Source organism: Amblyraja radiata, chromosome 23 (assembly GCF_010909765.2).
Source record: "Amblyraja radiata isolate CabotCenter1 chromosome 23, sAmbRad1.1.pri, whole genome shotgun sequence".
Classification (NCBI taxonomy): domain Eukaryota; kingdom Metazoa; phylum Chordata; class Chondrichthyes; order Rajiformes; family Rajidae; genus Amblyraja; species Amblyraja radiata.
In genome coordinates this window covers 31,908,912-31,933,843 of record NC_045978.1, presented here as the reverse complement: position 1 = coordinate 31,933,843, position 24,932 = coordinate 31,908,912, and the positions used below count along the sequence as shown (strand labels likewise).

Below are 24,932 nucleotides of genomic sequence, written 5' to 3'. Positions count from 1 at the left end.
GAGATGAGAGGGAAGAGAGTATGATGGGGTGGAATGGTGCTTGCAGGATAAGTCATGGTGGGTGGAGATGGTAGGCAGTAGGTGCAAGACATATCAAGTGTGGAGTGAGGATGGTCAAGGGTTTAGGGGAAGTATAGCCAGTAGAGATGGTGGCTGGAGGGGGAGGGTGGCGGGGATTTCTGGGTAGCCAGGATGTAGAGATAGTGTTGAGGAGCAAGAAGAGAATATAATACAAGATACACATGCTGATGAGGTTGATTGACTATGGTGGTGGGGAAATTGTGGTCAGCACATTCTGATTTCCAAAACTATGACGGAGGATGCAGGAAGAAAATCATTGTGAGGGGAAGACTTATTTTAGAAAACTGATTTCAAGTTTTCAAACAGGATTATATCTAATATGTTCTCCAGGCTATTGGTCCAGAAATAGTCACTACACTGCCCAACCTTTAAAGTCAGGCGGAAAAGAGGAGAGTTTCAGTTTAGACATTATCAATATTGCCAGCAACTTAATTACCTTAATTTACTTCCATATAGCAATATAGCATATAAAATAAATCCTTAAATATGCCGTGGAATCCGAATAAACTCCAGATTTGAGGAAAACATGAAATTTCACAAACTTTGATCATTTGCATCCTAAATTTGAGTTTGCAATAGTTAAGAGCCTTCAGTACAAAATTCTGCACTTTGTCATCAAATATGAAAAGGGATAGAAATCGGTTCTAAATGCATTTGACACTCAAAAATAAAGATTAATATCTGATTTTAGGGTATAAAACTGTCTGTTGAATATCCTCCAATGCTTCCTGTTTCTAGTGGAATATGACATGGAAATTTTCCACCAGCGACGACATCACAGAGAGTTTAAGTTTGATCTTGCGAAGATCCCAGAAGGGGAGGCTGTGACGGCAGCAGAGTTCCGAATCTATAAGGACTACACCAGAGAGCGGTTTGAAAATGAAACATTCCTGATCACAATCTACCAGGTGTTAGATGAGCACATGGAAAGGTGAGCGAATCAACAAGGGCATGAAGTACTATCATCATGGTGATTCAGAGTCTCACAATACATTTGAGTGTATTCAGTGTCGGAGCAGCAATCGGAGGTTTCAAAAGGCAGCTATTGGATTGGCTGATTGTATTTCAATGTCGGAGAAGCAGCGGGAGGTTTCAAAAGGTAGTGTTGGCTAAATGTATGGCCAATAAATTGGTTGATGGAGCAACCCTATAAAAAGGACAGGTGTAGTGAAGCGTTCGATTGGAATCGGCCATGTTGGGAGAGAGGTTGTGTTGAGAGTAAGTGTGAGGGTTGGGATCAAGAGGGTTCGGCAAGGAGGTTGAGCAAAGGTACAGTCTGCTGTTTCTTGGGTGTGATTAACCATATAACCATATAACCATATAACAATTACATTTGGTGATTGGTGTGCTTTTTTTTCTTTTTAGTTCAATAGAGATGGCAGGCAGAATGGTGGAATGCCCCTCCTGCAGGATGTGGGAAGTCAAGGAAACTGCTAGTATCCCTAATGACTACACCCTGCGGGAAGTGCTCCCAGGTGCAGCTCCTTGCAGACCTCCTTTGTGAACTGGACCTGAAGCTGAAGAAGCTCAAGATTGTCCGAGAGAATGCGAACGACTCATATAGGAGCTATAGCAATGTGGTCACGTCGAAAGTACATGAACAGAGTAGCTGGGTGACCATGAAGAAATGGGGTAGGCAGGAGACCCCTGTCACCATTCCCCTACAAAAACAATATACCCTTTGGGATCCTATAGAGGGGGAATGGCCTATATGGGGAGAGCAGCAGCAGCAGCAGTCAGGTTTGTTACACTGAACCTGGCTGTGAGACACAGTGAGGAAGGATAATATCAGTCAGAGCTATGGTGGAACACTCATTTGTTAGGGAGATAGACAAGAGATTCTGTGGCAGAAAACGAGATATTAGGATGGTGTGTTGCTACCCTGGTGTCAGGATATCTCGGAGTGACTGCACGACATTCTAAAGGGGGAGGGGGAGCAGCCGGAAGTCGTTATGCATATTGGCACAAATAACATAGGAGGGAAAAGGATGAGGTTCTGCAAAGTGAATATAGGGAATAAGGCAAAAGGCTAAAAACCAGGATCTTCAGCTTAGTGATTTTCGGATTACTACCGATCTCACGTGCTACTGAGGATAGGAACATGAAGATAATACAGGTGAATGCATGGCTGATGAGTTGATGCCGGGGGCAAGAATTCAATTTTTTCGACAGAGGTGACCTGTATAGGAGGGATGGGTTGCACCTGAACTGGAGAGGAACCAATGTCCTGGCAGGCTGGTTTGCTAGTGCTACTCAGGTGGGTTTAAACTACTCTAGACTAAGTGGGACCCGTTTGGTCCCTGTCATACGGGCGGCCTGGTCCCCCAAAGCAACCCGTTCCCCCAACGCAATATTCCACCACTCACCCATAGCCCCAAACATCGCAAGCGCGGCTCATTTCCCCTCATCCCCAGCGCTCTCTCCCCTTCCTCTTATTTCCCCTCTCCTCCTCCCCTCCCCAATCTCTTCTTCACATCTCCATCTCTCTCCTTTCCCCTACCCTCAGTCACTCCCTCCCTCTCTCCATAACTCATCTCCCCTCCCTACCCCTCTATCCCCCACCTCCCCCCCTCCCCCTATCTCCCCGACTATCCCTCTTCACCTCAACCACTGTTCTCCTCTCCCTCTATTCCCCACTTCCTACCCCCTCCTCTCCCTCTACTCCCCATCCTCCCCCACCTCCTCCCTCTTCTTTCCCCTCTCCTCCTACCCTCCCCCAATCCCTCCTTTCCCCTACCCTCAGTCACTCCCTCCCTCCACAACTCCTCTCCCTCTATCCTCCTCTTCCCCCACTCTCCTTCCTCACCTCCCCCACTTCCCCTCCCTCTCCCTCACTACCCCCTCCTCTCCCTCAACCCCCCATCTCCCACCTCACCTCACCCACCCACCCCCTCCCTCCTCTCCCTCAATACCCCCCACTCTCCCTCCTCACCTCCACAGGATCTCGAGGTTGCCACTCCTCTCCCTTCTTGCATGCCGTGGAGGAGCATCAGCCATCGGCGCCCTCAGAGCCAGGCTCAGTGCCCAGGCCTCCAGATCCTCGGCGTGGCCCTGGAGCACCAGCAGCTATGGCCGTGCCGGCAGAGGTGGGCGGGTGCCAGTGACTGACAACAGACGCGGCCAATCAGTGTGGCAAAGGTGCAGGAAGGGGTGTCGCTGTCCCAGCGGTGACTGACAGGGGAGGAGACCAATCTGCACATGCGTGGTTTATAAGGTTTTTAAACCTTTTATAACTTTTAAAATATACCACCAATCGGAAGAAAACTTACAGCACAGGAGAATGGTAAGGTGGCCAAAAATCTTAGCGCTATCGTGTACCGTTTTTGTGCAAATGTAGAAAAAATGCAAACCAGAAGATAACAAGATGGGAATTTTAGTTATATATAGAAGATTATCATGGGGGTGGATTCCAGTTCAGGACCGAGGCAGGTGAGGGACTGGAAGTCAGTATGGAAAGTGATGAAAGCAAGTTCCGTGGACAGGTTAGGAAGGAGCATGGCAGGGAGTGAGTAAGGGCTGTTGGATTAAATTGCACTTATTTTAATGTGCAAGGCCTGACAGGTAAGGTGAATGAACTCAGGCTGTGAACTCAGGCTCAGGTACGTGCGACTGGAACATTCTAGACATTACGGAAATCTAGCAGCTTAATGTTCTAGGGTACAGGTGCTACAGGCGAGATAGAGGCAGGGGTAAAAGAGGAGGGGTTGTTGCTTTATTAAGGATAATACCATGGCAGTGAGGCATTATGAGTGGAGCTGAAAAATAGAAGGGGATGATCACCTTGTTGGGAGTGTATGATAGGCTCACAATCAAAGGGAATTAGAAGAACAAATATGTCAGGAGATTGCAGGCAGCTACAAAACCAACAGGGTTATCATAGTAGGGAATTTAACTTTTCTAGTTCTGATTGGGATTATGAAAGTGTCAAAGGCTTAGATGTGTTGGAATTTATCAAATGTATTCAGGACAGTTGCCTTACAATATATAGAAGGGCCTACAAGGGAGAGGGCAATGCTTCATCTATTCCTAGGAAATTGGAAAGGGCAAGGCACTGAAATGTAAGTGGGTGAGCCTTTTGGGACCAGTGACCACCGTTCTATTATCTTTAAAATAGTTATGAATAAAGACTTAGGGTAGGCCTGTAAGTTAAAATTCTAAATTGGGCCGAAGCCAACTTTGATCGTATTGGACAGGAACTTGATATAGTTGAATATAGTAGGTTGTTTGTGGGCAAAGGGACACCCAGAAACTGGGATGCTTTTTAAAGTGTGATGACGAGAGTTCAAGGCAAGCATGTTAAAGAAGGGCAAGGTGGGTAGGAGTAAGGAACCATGGGTAACAAGAGAAATGGAGGCTCTGATCTGGAAAAAAGGAGGAGGCATGGATCAGGTACAGGCAGCTGGGATCAAGTGTATCTTTGGAGAAGTTTTAGGCATTGAGAAACTTACTTTCAGGAGGGCAGAACGGGGGAGAATCCAAAGAGATTTATGTATATTAAGGGAATAAGGTAACTAGAGAGGGAGTCGGGCCCTCAGAAATCAAAGCATTCATCTTTGTGTGGAGGCGCAATAAATGAGCAAGGTCTTCAACGTGTATTTTTTCTGTTTTTACTGTGGAGAAGTAAGTCTCCCAGGACTGATCAGATATATCAGACTGGATAGACTCGGCTTGTACTCGCAAGAATTTAGAAGATTGAGGGGGGATCTTATAGAAACTTACAAAATTCTTAAGGGGTTGGACAGGCTAGATGCAGGAAGATTGTTCCCGATGTTGGGGAAGTCCAGAACAAGGGGTCACAGTTTAAGGATAAGGGGGAAATCTTTTAGGACCAAGATGTGACAAACATTTTTCACACAGAGAGTGGTGAATCTCTGGAATTCTCTGCCACAGAAGGTAGTTGTGGCCAGTTCATTGGCTATATTTAAGAGGGAGTTAGATGTGGCCCTTGTGGCTAATGGGATCAGGGGGTATAGAGAGAAGGCAGGTACAGGATACTGAGTTGGATGATCAGCCATGATCATATTGAAAGGGCCGAATGGCCTACTCCTGCATATCAGAGGACGCCATGGGAAGCTAGAGAAGAATTTTCAAAAGCACAAGCTGAGATATACGAGATATAAGGCGCAGGAAGACTGGAAGATTGGCTAATGTTGAGCCTCTATTTAAGAAGGGCTGCAAGGAAAAGCCTGGGAATTATAGACCAGTGAGCCTAACATTTGTGGTAGGTAAAGGGCCTGTCCTACTTGGGCGTCACTTGCGCATCATTTACGCGACAGGCCGGCAGTGACCGACGCGCGACTGTTGTGCGAAAATCGTCTAGCAGTACGAGTCGCACGCCAAGTAGCGCCAGTCTCCGTGGCAAGCATTTTCCCAGTGAAAATTTTTCTAAACTCGCCACGTGGTGATCACGTGGTGCGGCGCTCAAATGATGCACAAATGGTGCGCCGACAGCGTACTGGCGTTGCACGGCGACGCATGGTTACAGATGGTGGTTGACACACGGTGACGCACAATAAATTAGCATAGACAATGTTCGTGCGTCACTGTGCGTGACCATGCGTCACCACGCGCAACACATACGCCATCAGTACGTCAGCGTGTGCAAGGGATACGTCACGCAGGTGGCCAGCAAGGATTTTGAACATTCCAAAATCCTGGGGCAATAGGGAAGCACCGTGCGTCATTGCATACGCCACCACGCCTCATCAAGCGCCACACTTTTAGGATGTCGCTTAAATGATGCGCAAATGACGCCCAAGTGGGAGAGGCCCTTAAGTTACTGGTGAGAATTCCGAGGGATAAGAACTGTATGCATTTGGATGACAGAGGCTGATTATGGATAGTCAGCATGGTTTTGTACATGACAGATCGTGTCTCATGAATCTGATTGAGTTTTATTTTAAGAGGTAACCAAAAGGAATGATGTAGACGTTTTCTATATGGAATGTAGCAAGATCTTTAATAAGGATCCGCATAGTAGGCTGCTCTGGAAGCTTAGTTCGCATGTCATCCAGGGAGAGTTAACTGACTGGATAGAAAATTTGCTTCATGGAAAGAGTCAGAGGGTGACAAAGGTAGAAAATAGGTGAATGAGTAGGCCATTCGCCCTTCGAGCCAGCACCACCATTCAATATGATCATGGCTGAATATCCAAAATCAGTATCCCGTTCTTGCTTTTTCCCCCATATCCCTTGATTCCGTTAGCCTTAAGAGCTAAATCTAACTCTCTCTTCAAAACATCCAGTGAATTGGCCTCCACTGCCCTCTGTGGCAGAGAATTCCACAGATTCAAAACTCTGCGTGAAAACGTTTTCCTCATCTCAGTCCTAAATGGCCTACCACTAATTCTTAAACTGTGACCCCTGATTCTGGACTCCCCCAACTTCAGGAACATTTTTCCTGCATCTAGTCTGTACAATCCCTTAAGAATGTTATATGTTTCTATAAGATTGCCTCTCATCCTTCTAAATTCCAGTGAATACAAGCCCAGTCGTCCAAATTCTTTCACCATATGTCAGTCCCGCCATCCTGGGAATTAACCTGGTGAACCTATGTTACACTCCCTCAATAGCAAGAATGTCCTTCCTCAAATTAGGAGACCGAAACTGCACACAATACTCCAGGTGTGGTTTCACCAGGGTCCTGTACAACTGTAGTAGGACCTCCTTGCTCCTAAACTCAAATCCTCTTGCAATGAAGGCCAACATACCATTGGCTTTCTTCACTGCCTGCTGTACCTGCATGCTTACTTTCAGTGACTGATGTACAATGACACCTAGGTCTCGTTGCACTTCCCCTTTTCCTAATCTGACACCATTCAGATAATAATCTGCCTTCGTGTTCTTGCCACCAAAGTGGATAACTTCACATTCATCTACATTGTACTGCATCTGCTATGCATCTGCCCACTCGCCCAACCTATCCAAGACACCCTGCAACTTAATAGCATTCTCCTCGCAGCTCACATTGCCACCCAGCTTTATGTCATCCGCAAATTTGGAGATGTTACTTTTAATTCCCTTGTCTAAATCGTTAATATATAATGTAAATAAGTGGGGTGCCAGCACTGAGCCTTGCGGCACCCCACTAGTCACTACAGCCTTGCAGCACCCCATTAGTCATGGTGGAAGATTGATTTACACACTGGAGGCCTGTGACCAGTAGAGTGTCTCAGGGATCAGTGCTGGGCCCATTACTGTTTGTGGTTAATATCAACGATTTGGAAGAGAATATACAAGCACAATTAGTCCATTTTCAGATGACACTAAAGTGGGTGGTATCATAGATAGTGAAAATGGTTATTCAAAATTACAGCAGGATTTTGATCAGTTGGGCAAGTAGGCTGAGGAATGGTTAATAGAGTTTAATCCAGAGGAGTGCAAGTTATCGCATTTTGGGAAGTCAAACTAGGGCAGCTCCTTCACAATGAACGGTAGGGTCCTGAGGAGTGTTGTAGAGCAGCAGGATCTAGGAGTGCAAGTACATGGTTCCCTGGAAGTAGGAAAGGTAGATAGGGTGGGCAAGGGGCTTTCAGTTGGCCTCCATCAGTCAGGCTATTGAGTATAGATAGACAGAGTAAAGAAGAGACGTTCTGGTACAGTTCTACAAGTCATTGGTTGTTCCGCATTTGTAGCATTGTGTTCAGTTTTGGTCACCCTGCTGTCAGAAGTATATCTTTAAGGTGGAAAGAGAGCAGAGAAGATTTACGAAAATGTTGCCCGGTCTCGAGGGACTGAGCTAAAGAGGAAAAACAGATTAAGATTTTCTTTCTTGGAGTGCAGGAGGCTGAGGGGTGACCTGAGAAATGGTGTGTAAGAAAATGAGGGGAATAGATAGACCCAGAGTAGATAGTATCAGAGGACATAGGTTTAAGGTGAGTGGAGAAAGATTTATTAGGATTAAGAGGCAACTTTTTCCGCACGGAGAGTGCTGGATATATGGAATGAGCTGCCAGAGGTAGTTTTTAGGGCAGGTACTTTATCAACATTTAAAAGACATCTGGACAGGTACATGGATTGAAATGGTTTAGATGTTTATGGGCTAAATGTGGGCAGGTATGGCGATCGTACATGGGACATCTTGGTCAGTTAGACAAGTTGGGGCGAAGAGCCTTTATGCGTGCGATATGTTTCTATTTCATTTCAGGGTGTGAATACTGAACAAGGTATTTCGAAGCTTTGTAACATATATGATAACATGATGCACATTTCTTACCTCCTGTCTTTTGGAGAAGATCACTGGCACCATGCTCATTTCTTGTTTTCATAATGCAAAGGCAATAATAAAAGCAAAAAGGTTCATGAAGCTGATACCAGAACTGAGGGAAAGACTGAAAAAGGTACTTCATGAGATCAGGGATATGAGGAAAGATGTTATCAAAGTGGTAAGGTGGGATATTCAGTGGAAATAAAATAACATTGTGCGAGGGTGCCCTCTAGTGTTATTTTTCAAATTGGCACCAAATATTTTTTTTTTAGGTACAGGCAAAATATTTAGCCAATTATATAAGGAAATCACTAATAAATCCAATAACAAAATTCAGGTTGATCCCCTTTATTCAAAACTAGACTAAGTGGGACACATCGGGTCCCTGTCACACGAGACGCCAGGTCCCCCAACACAACCCGTTCCCCAATGCAATATTCCACCACTCACCCGTTCCGCCTGTCCCCCTAACGCAATATTGCCCCCAACTGTGCAGCCATGGTTCATTTCCCTCATCCCCCAGCACTCCCTCCCCCTCCTCTTCACCCTTCCTCTTCTTTCCCCTCTCCTCCTCCACTCCCCCAATCCCTCCCTCTCCTTTCCTCTACCGTCACTCCCTCCCTCTCTCCGTAACTCATCTCCCCTCCCTACCCCCTCTATCCCCCACTCCTCACCTCCCCTATTCCCCCGTACTATCCCTCCTGGCCTCCCCCACTGCCCTACTCTCCCGCTATTCCCCACTCCCTATCTCCTCCACTCCCCCGCTCCTCTCCCCCTCTTCCCCATCACTCTCCTCACCTCCCCCACTTTCCCGCTCTCCCTCCCTACCGCTTCCTCTCCCTCAATCCCCTCAATCTCCCTCCTCACCTCCCCAGGATCTTTCCCCTCTCATCCTCCCCTCCCCAATCCCTCCCTCACCTCTTCCCTTCCCCTCCTTTCCTTTACCATCAGTCACTCCCTCCATCCATAAAAAGCAACATCTGCAGTTCCTTCCTCCACAGGTCATTCATTATTAGCTGTGGTTTAGATCCCATTGACTTGACGATTGGACCAGTTTGCATTGTGTGTGTGCGTGCATGTGTGAGTTACTCAAACCCGACTCTCCCTCCCTCCCTCTGCCCACTCCAGCTCAGCCGCTGCTCGCAGATGGATGGGTGGATGGATGGATGGAAGAAAGAAATGTAGAACGTGCTATCATATATCATTGGTAAAATATCAGGCCCTCCATCCTACCATGTCCATGCCAGCTATTGTACCCATCTACCCAATTCCATTCATCCACTCTTGGTCCATCGCCTTCTCTGTCTTGGTAACTCAAACACTGTTAAGATGCCTCTTGAATATTGTGAGTCTATCTGCCTCTACCATTTCTTAGGGCAGCTTATTCCATCTTTGAACATGGAATTATCCAATTTAAAATATCCCCTCCCCCCAACCTTTTAATATAAAGTTCATTCTGCAGGAGTATGGCGAAGATATGGGTAGATTTTCTTCTTTGGTGTTGTATTTTGTCCAACTATGTTGGGTTCTTTGCATTTAATTATTTGTGCAGTACCTCAGTAGGAGACATAAAACGCTGCTCAAAGACCTCAGTGAGTCAGGCAGCATCTGTGGTGGGAATGGACAGGCAAATTTTCAGATCAGGACTAATAGGCTGAAGAAAGGTCCCGACCTGAAACATCACCTATCCATTCCCTCCCTAGATAGTGCCTGACCTGCTGAGTTACTCCAGCATTTTGTGTCTCTCTTCGGTGTAAACTAGCATCTGCAGTTCCTTCCTACACACCAGGGATAAGTTGTTGTCTGCTTGGCAATGGTCCTCAGGTATTTGCGTACACTATTCTGTGTCCCATGTGAAATCAATATAGTGTTTCAACCAGCTATAAAATTACATAAACTTTCTTTATAACATTTTAGGATTTTGGTCAATTCCGTGGTTGAAAAAATAGGCAATGATTAAACAATATTACGGTCCATTTTGTATAAAGAAAATGAATAGATCAGGTAGAATCTACAAATGAAGTAAGAATCAGCAGAGAATCATTTTTACCAAAGGGTATTTGGAATTTGCTTAACTTCCCCTTATTTTCTTTCAGCGAGTCCGACATGTTTCCACTGGATTCTAGAACTATTTGGGCTGCAGAGGAAGGGTGGCTGGTATTCGATATAACAGGCACTAGCAATCATTGGGTGGTGAATCCAAAAAATAACTTGGGCCTTCAACTCTTTGTGCAGACAACAACTGGTAAGATTCAAACTATGCCACTGCTAGCTTTTCTACCTATGCATTTGGGGGAAACGTTGAACCACAAAGGGAGATGTATCCAAATTCCTATCTCCATCCGTGCAGTATTAAATATATATCTCTATACTTACACCTAAGTCTGTATCTAAGCACCTACCCATATCGGTATCTGAACCTGCATCTTCCTTTAGCCTCACCTGTAACCTTATTGGATAGTGATCCTACGAGAATTTCAACATAAACTGCTCAGTGTGAAAATAATCTGGTCAACATTTTGCTTTTCATCAAGCTTTGCAGTAAGTATAATCAAGTGGGTTGGTACATGTTTGGCAATTCAATTCTATCAGTTTTCTGCTGAATTGTATTCTACTTGCACAATGTATCAATAACATACCAATGTCATGTTACTTTATCTGTATTTAACGCAAGAGCAAAAAATGGGTACAATAAAAATACAGATGGAAATATGTGCAGGTAAAAGGGGGCACGTAACACACATGATAACACAAATAGAGGCACAGATATTGGTACAGATCTAGAAGTCAAGATCTTTTGGAATTTGCATCTGTCCCAAGTTTTCATCAGTATGAAATTGTATTTAAACCCACATAACATACCAGTCTCTCCCCTGCTCCTGTACTGGCATCTGCACTTTTATTTACCTTATAGCTTCTGGCTTCACTATCTGCTCTTCCTAATTCACTTCTGTCACGATCTTGACTCTCCCCAATGGGAGGAGAAAGACATGTATACGATTGTAAACGCCAATAATCGGCTATATAATTGTTTTGATTCCAATTGTTAACCAGGTGGTTTGGTTTTTCTTGCTCCCCCTTTGACAAACACTGGTCCCCAGTTCTCATGCTGCCTTAATGACACATTGTGTCCACAGTTTCCATACTCCATTAATATCTGCACTCCCTCAATGACATAGCAGAACCCCAGTTGCCAATGAGGCTCCAATCCCTGAGCTCCCTTTCAACTTACTAAATTCATTGGAAGTTTTATGATACCATCAATCTATAATGGAAGTGAATTAGGTTTGTTGGAACATTAATTAAAATAATATCCAACAGATCCAAAAATCTGCCAGTCTTGTACCACCAAAAATCCAAAACATGCTGAATAAACAGTGTTTAACCGTACAAAGTTTAATCTGTCCAATATGATAGGATATCCAAACATAGTGTCTCACACAAAATAGTCATGTTTTCCTCATGAAGCTCTGCATTAAAGCATGTTTTTACACCCAGATAAGTGTCCAGGCCTTTACTTCAAAGTATCATACTTAACAATGATTATCAAAGTGATAAATTCTAAACTACACAACAAACATATTAATTGAATCATAAAATAGCCCAAAAATACTCAATTTAGCCCACTAAATCCATATTTTTCTGAAGAGTAATCTAGTTTGGCCCTTTTTCCTTTCTGTTGATTTTTACTTTTCTCCAACTATGTTGATTAATATTAAATCTGTGTCTATTGATTGACACAGAGAATGCATTCCTAGATGGAATGCAAGTATGACAAGTAAGCAGACTCTTATTTTTTTCCTGTACCCTTAAACTCTTATTTCGCTCATTATCAGCTTTTCAGCCATTTAAATCATTCCTTTTTTATTCTAAACACCTCTCTCAAATCTCTGCTTGAATTTCTCTGTTCTTCAGTTACAATGTGTTTCTTTAAGCCCCGTCCTACTTAGGCGATTTTTTCGGCGATTACAGGCGACTAGGCAGTCGCCACATGGTCGCGGGGTGATGCCTGTATGGCCGTGAGTCGTCTCCTCAAGTCGCCTAAAGAGTCGTAACATTTTTCTGGTTGCCGCTGGATTTTGAAATGTTCAAAACTTTTTGGCAACTGTGGGCTTGATGTAGCTTGTCTTATCCTGTTGTAGGCGCTGTCGTAGGTTGTCGCCAGGATGGCGCAGGTTGGCCCCAGTTGACATTGGTTGTTGCCGGGTGCTGACTTTGGTGAATTCCATTGGCGACTACCTACGTCAACCTACATCAACCGGCGACTAAATTGTCTTCAGTTATCTTCAGTTGTCGCCGACAGGGTCGTTGCTTGTCGTAGCTTGTCACGGGTGGACGTAGGTTGTCTTTGGTCGTCGTAGGTTGTTGTAGGTGTGTGGTCGTAGGTTGTCGTGGGTGGACGTCCTAATGGGCCGCCGGTAGCTTGATGTCGACTAGGTGGTAGGTTGTCGTAGCTTGTCATAGACATTGTCGTGGGGGGGGGGGGGGGGTCCAATCACCACTTTTTCGGTGACCTGCTACAACTGTGACAGTCGCCAAACAAATCGCCTAAGTGGGACAGGCCCATAAGTCTTTTCACACATACTGTTCTTACCTGGTACCATTCCGGTACCACTCTATCTAGTCAGAGAAAGTAGTTGAGGCTGGTACACTAACAACCTTTAAAATATATTTGGACAGATGCATGGACAAGAGAGGTTTAGTGGTCTGTGGGCCTAACACAGGCAAATGGGTCTTGGCAAATAGGCTAACACAGGCAAATAGAGCATCTTGATTGGCATAGATGAGTTCGGCAGAAGGGCTGTATGATTATATGCCTTTCCAATTGATACCTTTCCAGAAGTAATTCACTTAATGAGTTTTTAATTAGCTCTTATCCATCTAATTTAGATGAGAGAAGACCTATTTCCATCTGATATTTTCTTGGTAGTTTTGGCAAACTGTGGGCTGTAGTGTCCCGTCCCACAGGTGGGAAAACAGCTTGGAAACACTAGACATATGAATATGAAGAACAAACGCATTCTTGGTGTACTTTTTCTTAAAGGACAAAGTGTTAATCCCAAAACGGCAGGATTAATTGGAAGATTTGGACCTCAGAATAAACAACCTTTTATGGTAGTCTTCTTCAAAGCCACTGAGATCCACATTCGGAGTGCACGATCAGCAGGAGGTAAACAGAAGAACCAGAGTCGCTCTAAGTCTTCCAAAGGTCAAGATTCTCTAAGAGCAACTAGTCTAACAGGTAGACAAATACTATGTTCACATCTCTAGTATGTTTTTTTAATTATTCTTGTTAAAAATGTGCTTATAGAAAGATCCAAAGAATGACTCGTCCATTTTAAATCTTCTTTTGACACTTCTTTACACATTGCTTGTCAGATGCAGATCATACAAGTACAGAAGTTATATCATTCAGCCACACCTTGCAGAACCAAAGTTATTATTGAAAAAAAGTTAATTTGAAAAAAACCCCAATTGGGAAATTGAGGAGTGTACACACCTTCAGATAAATGCAATTATAATTTATACATTCCAGATAAACAAAATATTTCTTGGCTGCATAGCTTTCTTACCTTGGTGTCTCTAAGAACTGAATAGTTCTTCCAAACTCGTTTGATTTACAATATATCTGCCAGTTATATGACACAAGATCATAATGGAAACAGTTAATTCAGAGTTCATGTTTATTCATTTATTAATGACTTCTATCTTTTGTTATTAACAGAAAACAGTAGTAGTGACCAACAACAGGCCTGCATGAAACACGAGCTCTATGTCAGCTTTCGTGATCTAGGATGGCAGGTAATTCCAAAGATGAATTAATTTTGAAAACATTGTGTTTCTAGTCCAAAATCATTCTAGAATTTTATCATCTTCCAATCTTTTATTGGGACTAACCAATTGTAAAGGGATTCTATTCCTAAATATCCATGACAGCTGTAGATTTCAACCATTGCTGGATGGCATACATTTTATTGTGTAATTATGTTACTTAATCTTAGAAAATTGCCATAAATTAGCATTAGAATTCTGAAATTTCATTTAGACTACTAAATCCTCAACTAAGTTAGTGCAGTTAGCTTACCCCTAGTGGTAGAACATTAACTGTATTTGCAGTTAGAAGATTTGATGTTCAAATGCCACTTTAGCAGATAATAACTCAGATGAGGTCCTGACATCAAATTGAGGAAGTCTTTCTCTGTACCTCGAAGCTGATTTGATGAAATGGGCAGGGTTTTAATCCTTAATCAAAGCACAATTTGCAGTGTTATCTTTGTAAAGTTGCATTCTTTACAAAAATCAAGACCCAAACTCTGGTCTGGCTTATTCGTCCTAATGCTGGAGTGAATGCTCAGCATGTTTTTTTCCTTTTACTCTTGTTGTTTACTATTGTTGATATTTGTATGATACACTTGTAGATTTGTTGGAAAACACGGAGATTTATCTGGATTTTTTTTTCCTTTAATGTGTGTACTATTCCCCTCTTTGAAGGACTGGATCATAGCACCTGAGGGATATGCTGCATTCTATTGTGAAGGAGAATGCTCATTCCCACTGAACTCATACATGAATGCTACAAATCATGCTATTGTTCAAACTCTGGTAAGTACTGTAAGGCACAAGAGGAAATCGGACACTGTCTCACAATGCAAGTTAAATCAAAGTCTGAAATTTTTGAAATATTGATCACAGTAATTCAACTTTCAGGCTCATTCATTTTTAAAGCGACCCTGGTATAAAACACAGCACATAAATTATATTTTCTGGGGGTATTACGAGTAGTTAAACCAAAATCACATCAGATGCACATTTACATATTTACAACACGAAAATCTAATGACTATTGGAAGTATAAAAATCATTACGTCCTGCAGGCAATGACGATTTGAAAGAAGCAATGTCATTTTGGAGTTCAGTGCTTCAGCTAACATCCTCTTGTAACCTAGCCCTGCTGACCACATGTTTAATAATATCAAGGGTCCACAACCATGTTCAAGTCAGTTGTTGGTTGATGCTTATTAGTTGTTACTCCAATTCTAGTTTATAATGGTCTTTAAAGATGCTAAAATCTATAAACAACACTGCGGCAAATGTCAAGGGATGTTATTCAGATTTCAAGACATCTGCTCCATGTGCACTATGTATGCAGTGTTCCCCCTGAAAAGGCTGGTGTATGTAATCATAAAATGAAAATTTTACTGAATGGAGGAGGCTATTTAGCCCATCGTGACAATCCAAGAACCAGAATACCCACGTCTGTCCATGGTAGTTACAGATCTATATCTTCTTAGTATAAATATAATGAGATTTTGTCTCCTTCATCAATTAGTTCTAAACTCCTAGTACTCATTATCAAGAAAATAATCCACGCCCCCCCCCCCCACCCATCCTACTACAACCTATGTTTCCAAGCGCATCCATCTAGCTTTCCATAATTATATTCAGCTCATTTTACCTTCCAGAAAACAACCCAGCTAAGTGTGCCTCTGTTTATAGTTAAATTCTTCAGCCTACAATGTATCCATGTTAAATCTCCACTCTATGAACTCGTACCACCATATCCACAATGTGGTAACCAGAACTAGTCACCATACTCTTGTTGTGCCTGAACTATTGTTTTTTAATATGCCTATGAGGATAAAACAATAGTTTAATTTGTCATTGATACCAAAATTGTGTTTAATTGTGTGGAAGAAAGTTTTAGACTACTGGACTAGGCTAGTTAAGTGGGCACGTAAGTGACAAGTAGAATTCCATTTATGATAATGGAAGCGTCAATTTTTTTTCTTATCACTATGTCATTCAGGATCTATGATCCTGTTCTCCATATCCCTCTTGTCTTAACCGTGCTCAATAGACTACCAATTATAATTTCTTATTTGTCTTTCATGGCACTCCCCAAATGAATTGCTTTAAAGTCCCACAAATGGAATTCCACTTGCCACTTTTGTAACTGACCATATGTTATCACTAGTCAAGTGATATTCTCCTGAAATTTTATTCCACATAATCTACCATAATTTTGGTTACAATGACAAACTTTGTAATCTTAGCCTGTAGGAGCCAAATGGATACAACCGTGTGCAACTGACAAGTGGCCATTGTCAAATGCCTAGTAGGTCCTTGTCAAGTGCCTTGATAAAATCCTAGATGACAACAATAAATACATTAACATTATTAACTTACCTTGTCAACTCCTCAAAAATTTAAACCCAGACAAACTTGACCTTCCCCTAACAAATCCATGCTAAATAGCATTGATTATTTTTCCTCCCTCAATGTGGGTTTATGCGGCCATAGGAATTTTTACAAATGAACGTAGTAGTTAGAAGCAGGAGTACATCACCTAGCTCCCAAGCACACTCTGCTATTTAATAATATGACTGATCTGCTTGTAACCTCAATTCCACATTCCAATCTATTTGCAGTAATCTCAGCTCCTTGCTAATCATGAAATTATCAAACTCTGCCTTGAAAATATTCTAACACTCTGCTTATCATTATTTTTAGAATTTAAAAGACACACACAAGCCTCTAAAATAAATAAAATCACACAATCTCTTCATCTTAAATAGGTGACACTATTTTTATACTGCGACAATCTGGTTCAATATTTACTTACAAGTACTCACCATAACCACCCTATCGAGATCCAGCAAATACGAACAAATCTGACCAACATTTCCACATTAGACAACCAATCCATTCTAGATATTAGAAAAACAAACTGCAGGTGCTGGAAATCTGAAATAAAAACACATAAAGTCAAAGTCAAAGTCAAATTTATTCATCACATGCACCAACCAAGGTCCCGTGAAATGAATTTGCCATGCAGCGATACCGTTGAAAAAAAGAACACACAATACACAATAAAATCCAACACAAACATTCACCACAGCATTCTTCACTGTGGTGGAAGGCAACAACGTTCAGTCAGTCCTCCTCTCTTGTTCATCCGTGGTCGGGGCCATAAACCCTCCGTAGTCGCCGCTATGGACGGCCGGATTGATAGGCCCTCTCGTCGGGATGATTGAAACTCCGACGTCGGGATGGTCGAACACACTCCGCAGCTTGGAGTGCCACTTTCCTACCGGAGACTGCGGCTTCAGGATGCTATGGGCGGCAGGGCGGCGGTCGGAGCTCTTCTCCGGCGATCCCCAGCAAGGTATCCTAGACTCCGGATGGTAAGTTCACACCACGCCCGCGGCTAGAAGCTCCGCAGACCACAGCCCCATGATGTCAAAGTCTCCAGGCCAGCGATCGGAGCATTCCTCTCTGGCGACCCCCGGCAAGGGTTCGCCCCCGCTCCGCGATGGAAAAGTCCACACTACGCCCACTGCTGAAGCTCTGGGCCTGACTCCGGGAAAGGCCACTCCAATCCAACCTGTTAGGCCGTGAGAGGGGAGGCGGAGAAGCGACATGGAAAATGTCGCCTCTCCATGAGCAAGTGACCGAAAAACGGTTCCCCCCTTCACCCCCCCACATAAGACACACCGAGAGACACCAAAACAAACACTTGGACACACTAAAAAAAACAAAAAAAAGTTGAAATAACGAACACACTGCTGGCAGGGCAGCAGACTCGCAGCGCCCCCAACCCACCTGCTGGAATATTCAGCAGGTTGGGCAGCAGTGGAAAGAAACAGTTTCAGGTCTAGCTCCCTTTAGAGGCACTGAGAAAGAGAAACTATACAAAATTATTATATAACATTTGCAATGCATTACTAACCTGATCTTAACACCAAATTAAATCATCCATTTAATTCTGAGACAAATCTTCTTTGTTCATCCATTCCCTTCTCCCAATTTTTCTGCTACCTGAACCACATGTTTCTCTCATTCCCAGTTCTGATGAAGTGTCCTGGACCTGAAACATTAATGATTTCTCTTTCCACAAATTCTGCACAAATTTTTCCAGCATTTTCTGATTTCATTCTAGGTGTTTATTTTCCCTAGACAGCTAACATTATATCAATATAGCTTCCTTAAAGAAAGAGACCAATATTGTACACAGTACTCCATATAAGGCATTAATGCCCTACATAATTGAAGTTTAACCTTCCTACTTTTGTATTCAGTTCCCCAAGCAATAAATAACATTCAGTTTGCATTCACAATTATTTTTTTATACCTGCATACTAGCTTTTAGTGCATTGTGTACTAAGATACCCAGATTTCTCTACAGTGGAGGGAAAACCAATGGGCAAAATAAAAAAAAAGAAATATCAGAAGCACTAATGTGAAAGGCTTCTTCACTTTTTAAATTATATTTATTACTTTTCCTACCAAAATGAACAATTTCCCACATTGTACTCCATTTGTCAGATATTTGCCTACTCTCTAAACCTACTCATATCGCTTTGCAATTTTCTTATATCTTCATCACAACATGCTTTTCTAGTTAACTTTGAGTGACACAATTTCTCATTGATGCTGTATCAATATGAGCAGAGAGTATTGAATCTGAGGACCATGATACAATAATAGAAGTCATACATCATAGAAGCAGATCCTTTGGCCCAACTCATATCTAGATGCAGTTAAAACCCCTATCAACCACAGTGGATGGAAAACTGATGGGCAAGGAGGGGAAAAAAATATATCAGAAGCACTAATGTAAAAGATACATCATAAGGATGGATTAAATAAGGGTGGCAAAACTTAAGGAAAACTTAAAGATTAAATAAAGCAAGATGGAAAAATACAGGAAATATTGATGGTATTATTGTCTGTTCCGATCAAGATGCACAAGCAAGCTGATCCCTGCACCTAGCTCATGTCCATCTGAACCTTTCCAATTCATATGTCTGTCCAAATGCTTATTGTGATTGTACTTGTTCTACCACTTCCTCTAAGTTTGTTCCCTATGACTTCTCAAGATTTATTCACTGACCCCCTAATCATGTCCAAGGTTATTGAATTCATTGTGACACAGCATTTAGCATTAAAGCTTCTTTACTGTATCTTACAAATGTTACATTATTGATAAAGCAGAGCTACTGTACTTCTTAACAGTGTCAGTGAGCCAAACTGCCAGGTTCTGTTATATATGACCTGTGTACACCATAACACAATTCCTGAGACATTTTTGAGTTACTTATCACATTGCCACTGTATAGAGAAAGATGCCAGTAAATGACACCTGAGCTGTCAGGCCACTTTTTGGTGGAGATTGGCGATGAAAAATGTAAGTTGCAAATTGACCCATTTAATACACACGTGTCAGACAGCCCCTCGCTTTTTTCAATATGATGTTGTGGGGGGTGGGGGGACTTCATTCCAGTCCAATATCAAGCCTTAAAAAGGACATTGCTTGGTTAAGTTTATGCTGCATTATTTGGGTGGGCTGGAGAGGAATTTCTGCACAATCCAGTGAGATCTATTCCTAATCATTTGCACAAAAATACATGGTCATAATTGAATCAAATTTGATGGAAACTAACAGACTGTCAGTACACATGATCCAGATTCTTACTCAGGCAAGTTACAGGAGCTCAGTTGCTAAGAGATAACTGTTTGGCATTAAAAAAAGTGGTCTCAGGAGAGGAAGCAACCCGTGTGATAAAGGGAACTGCTATCTAGGAGAAAGATTATTATCTCAAAACATATTTCCCCAAATGTGCTTTGTTTATATCTAATTATGTACCAAGGGTTGGTTGTATTGTATGTACCCAAGAAGTGTCTTTTAAACAAAACATTTATTTCTTAATTTTACATTCAGGTTCATTTAATAAACCCAGAGAATGTCCCGAAGCCATGCTGCGCTCCCACACAGCTCAATGCCATTTCCGTGCTTTACTTTGATGACAGCTCAAACGTCATCCTAAAAAAATACAGGAACATGGTGGTTAGAGCATGTGGGTGTCATTAGCACCTGAGAGAGAGAGCAATCAACATCTGATGACTATTGGAAACACACTGCCAGTCATGAATCCCACATGACAAATCAACTTACTTTCTAACCCAAGGTGGTTTTAAGGAAGATCTAATCACAAAATGAGAACATATTTTACCTTGTTTATTTTTATTCAATCTTTACACAATATTTATTTTTAAAGGCCTATTATGTATCGATTATTTCTGTATTAAGAACACGAGTGAAGTCAAATGATCTTTGATGACCTTTCCTATGAATTGGACAAATCGTCTTTTAATCAGCAGATTTCTGATTACCTCTGAATACAAGATTTTGTCATTAATGGAAGAAAACATTTTCGAACATTTTCTACACTGCTCCAAAATGGTTAATCAAAAATAGACTGGTGAAAAATAAATCCATGCACAATGACAAAGGACCTAGATCACTATTATGTTCAGATTTAAACTCAATTACAATCCATAATTCAACTGAAGGACATATTTTGTTTTCATACCAAAATAGTGAAAACTTCAACCATAATAAATTTTAGATATGTAGAAAATTAATAGGCAGAGAATTTAAAGAATAAAAAGGACTCATCTGAACCCAAGTCTGTGCAGAGTTAACTGAATTTAATCAGAGAGGTAAAGAGATAAATATCTTGATGTCAGTACCTCCTGGAGAAAGTAGAGAGGGGCACAGATTGACAACTTTGCATTGGTGATTTCTAACGGACCTTTTTGAAATTTAGTTATGACATCCCAATATTTTGATTCAAGTTATCAGGAAACATCACTTGTCTGTGCTAGTGGATCTAACTGAAAAGGAATAGGAGGCAGAGGAGTGTAATTTTCATCATATTGCTCATGCAATATGGGCTAAACGATGGTGGACTGCTGCCATCTGGCACTAGCTTGTACTGCCACCGTCATTACTATCAGGTAAAATTAAAAATGACACCCATCTCCTTCAGTAGTTTAGCAGTGAAAAAGGGAAAAATAAACAAGCATTTTTGTAATTACTTGCTAAAGGATGATGAACCATTACCAGCATTCATTGGCCATCCTTTATCACTAGAGCCAGGATTTTGTTATAAATGCCATGTGCTTTTTCATGCCATTTTTGATGATTTCACCAGGATAATGCCTTTTTCATGATCGAGTGCCTAAATCAGCCTTTTTTTGCTGTTAACGCGTTAATATTAATGTTATTATTAACGTGTTAACATAATATAACTTACAAGAACATTTCCACCACCGGGGGTGCCACCGTCGGTCGTTCACTCGTTCGTGCCGCTGCCCACTGGATCAGTCTTCTCCAAGATCTATTTAAGAAAGAACTGCAGATGCTGGAAAAATCGAAGGTAGACAAAAAATGCTGGAGAAACTCAGCGGGTGAGGCAGCATCTATGGAGAGAAGGAATAGGCAACGTTTTGGGTCCAGACCCTTCTTCTGACTGTTGTGGGGGGGCAGGAAAAAGAAAGGAAGAGGCAGAGGCAGTAGGACTAGAAGGAGAGCTGGGAAGGGGGAGGTGGAGGAGGGAGAAGACAAGGGCTCTCTAAAATTAGAGAAGTCAATGTTGATACCGCTGGGGTGTAGACTACCCAAGCAAAATACCCAAGCTTGTCTTCTCACTACATTTACTGCTGGCTCCAGTCGAAAATTTGAGTTTGAGTGATACGTGCAAAGCATTCATTGATGCTGGAATTCCACTGTGGAAATTGGAAAACAAATCTCTCAGAGATTTTTTAGAGAAATACACATAGGAACATATACCAAGCGAGTCATCATTACAGGAAAATGATGTTGACAGCAACATCAACATTGTTGTGCAGAAAATTGGAGATGAAGTTGCATGCAACAAAATATGGATCTCAATAGACGAGACAACCAATGCTGTGGGGAGATATGTTGCCAATGTGGTCATCGGTACACTGGAGGCAGGTCAACCATCAAATTAGTATTTGTTGACATCGGATGTATTGGAGAAGTCAAACAACTCAACTATTGCTCAGATGTTTATATCTTCATTTGCTGTACTTTGACCAGAAGGTATAAAACACGAGAATGTTCTTCTGTTTGTGACTGATGCAGCTCCGTACATGAAAAAAGCTGCTCGTGCTCTTAAAGTTTTATTCCCCAAAATGTTGCAATTGACATGCTTAGCTCAAAGACTTCATAGATTTGCCAAGCACATACGTAGCTTGTTTCCAAATGTCGATCGCCTAGTTTCCAATGTCATGAAAATCTTCATCTAAGCACCGTCACATGTGCAGTTGTTCAAGGAAATGGCACCCGAAATTCCACTACCTCCTCAGCCCGTTTTGACTAGGTGGGGTACATGACTCTCTGCTGTACTCTACTATGCTGCAAATTTTGAAAATAAAAATAAATTGTCAACCGTTTTGAAGACGAAGAATCTGCTGCAGTCAGGATCGTCAGTGAAATCATGCAGAAAAAGTCCCTCCACCGCGATCTTGTGTTTATTGCTTCCAATTTTGCAAACTTTCCACTGCAATCACTTCCCTTGTAGAACGTGGTGAAACATTAGTGAATACCTCATAGGTTTTCAACAAAGTAACTAACGGTATTCGTAAAGTTCTTGATGATGTAGGTTAAGACATACAAAGAAAATGTGAGACTGATTTTAGCTAACAAAGATCTTGAAGAAATACAAAACATAGCTAAAGTTCTCAAAGGTAGTTGTAATGCACAAGATATCAACATGAATATAGAGTCGGTAGCTTGTTTTGGGTATGCACCAGTGACCTCAGCTGAGGTAGACAGAACTTTTTCACAACTGAAGCATATTCTGTCTGACAGACGGCATAGTTTAAACACCAGATAATTTGAAAAGAAATGCTGGTAATTATGTGCAACCAGGCAACTTTGGTCATTTAATGTAAAATACCTTTATATTATCATTTTAAACCATATTTTGGTGGTGGAAATAAATGCCTTTTTATGCCTTTTTTTGTCAATAAATGCCTTTTTTGTGCCTTTTTTGTAATTTTAATATGCTTTTTTTGCCTGCCTATTTCAATGTTTTTTAGTGCCTAAACATCCTGTCTCTATTTATCACCATTGTACTGAGGCTGTTAAGACTCAATCATATATAGGACAAAACCAGCAGGAATTATGACTTTCCTTTGCTGAATATTGGTGAACTGGATGACCACAAAGGGTTTTTTTTTGACTGAATGATAAAAGTCACTATTGGAACGGAGAGATTTAATCAGAGTGTACAATCTGAGGCATCTACCTATAGATCACTTTTCTTGATAGTTCTATTTCAGCCTTGAATGTACCTCCTGCTCTCCAAATAATAAAAGAGCTATCAGGCCACTGGAGAAGATTTAAAAAAAATGATGATAACAGAACTAAACAAGCTTTAGCTTCAAGACTGAGAGATTATCTGAAATAGCTCTGAAAGTTAAGAAGGAATTTAGCAGGGTTGACAATGTTTTCAACTCCGGAACAAATTCAAAACGAGGCCATTAAATTAAGATAATCATAAATAAATACAGAAGGCAATTCAGGAGAAATTGCTTTATGTGAAATTCGATATGATGATAAGTGGTTGCCGCAAACGGAAGTAGGATAAACAAGAGAGAGAAATTTTAAAAGTTAGATAAACACATGAGAGAAAGAATGTTAGTAATGCCAATTTGGATATATATTATAAGTTCATAAGACATACGAGCAGTGTTAGGCCATTTGGCCTATAGAGTCTGCTCATGGATGATCTATTAATCAAGAACCTATCAATCTCCGCTTTAAAATACTTTATTGCCATTTGTGGCAGCTAAAGAAGTTCCTCCTCATCTCCATTCTAAGTTACGTCCCTTTATTCTGAGGCTGTGCCCTTTGGTTCTAGACTCTCCCACAACTGGAAACAATCTCTGCACATCCATTCTATCTAGACCTTTTATTATTTGGTAGGTTTCAAAGAGATACCCCCACATCCTTCCAAACTTCAGTGAGTACAGGTCTGATTACAGGCCCAGAACCATCAAACATTCCTCATTTGATAACCTGATCATCCCCAGGATCATTCTCGTAAACCTCCTCTGGACCCTCTCTAACGCCAGCACATCTTTCCTCAGATATGGGGCCCAAACCTGTTCAAAACATTCCAAATGTGGTCTGACAAGCACCTCATAAAGGCCTCAACATTAAATCCTTGCTTTTATATTCTAGTCCTCTCAAAATGAATGCTAACATTGCATTTGCCTTCCTTACTACCGACTCAACCTACAATTTAACCTTTGGGGAATCCTTCTCCAGCACTCCCAAGTCCCATCGCACATCAGATTTCTGAATTCTCCCATTCAAAAAATAGTTTGCACCTTTTTTCATTCTACCAAAGTGCATGCCCGAACACTATGCTACGCTGTATTCCATTTGCCACTTCTTTCCCACTCTCCCAACATGTCTAAAACTGAACAATACTCTAAATGTGGCTGCACCATTGTCTTATATGGCTGTAACATGACCTCCCAACTTCTATACTCAATACTCTGGCTGATGAGCTTAATTCTGCTCCTATCACATGAACTGAAAAGGCCAATGTGCCGAAAGCCTTTAAAACCACCCTATCTACCTGTGATGCCACTTTCAAGGAACTATGTACCTGCACTGCTAGATCCCTCTGCTCTACAACACTCCCCAGAGCGCAACCCTTCACTGTGTAGGCCCTGCACTTGTTAGACTTCCCGAAATGCAACCACTTCACATTTCTGTGTATTAAACTTCATTAGCCATTCCTCAGCCGCCCTGCCCAACC

At 41.8% G+C, this 24,932-nt stretch overlaps 1 protein-coding gene across 1 annotated transcript; it reads left to right on the top strand.

Annotated features, from left to right (window-relative positions):
- Window positions 1-782: 782 nt before the first annotated feature.
- On the top strand, window positions 783-20,756 carry bmp7 (bone morphogenetic protein 7; the record flags this gene model as incomplete). The annotated part of the gene is made up of 6 exons (XM_033041253.1): window positions 783-1,012; window positions 10,383-10,531; window positions 13,331-13,528; window positions 14,012-14,088; window positions 14,779-14,889; window positions 20,009-20,756. Coding segments are annotated over 6 exons (915 nt in total), but the record flags the coding sequence as incomplete, so codon positions are not given.
- Window positions 20,757-24,932: the final 4,176 nt, after the last annotated feature.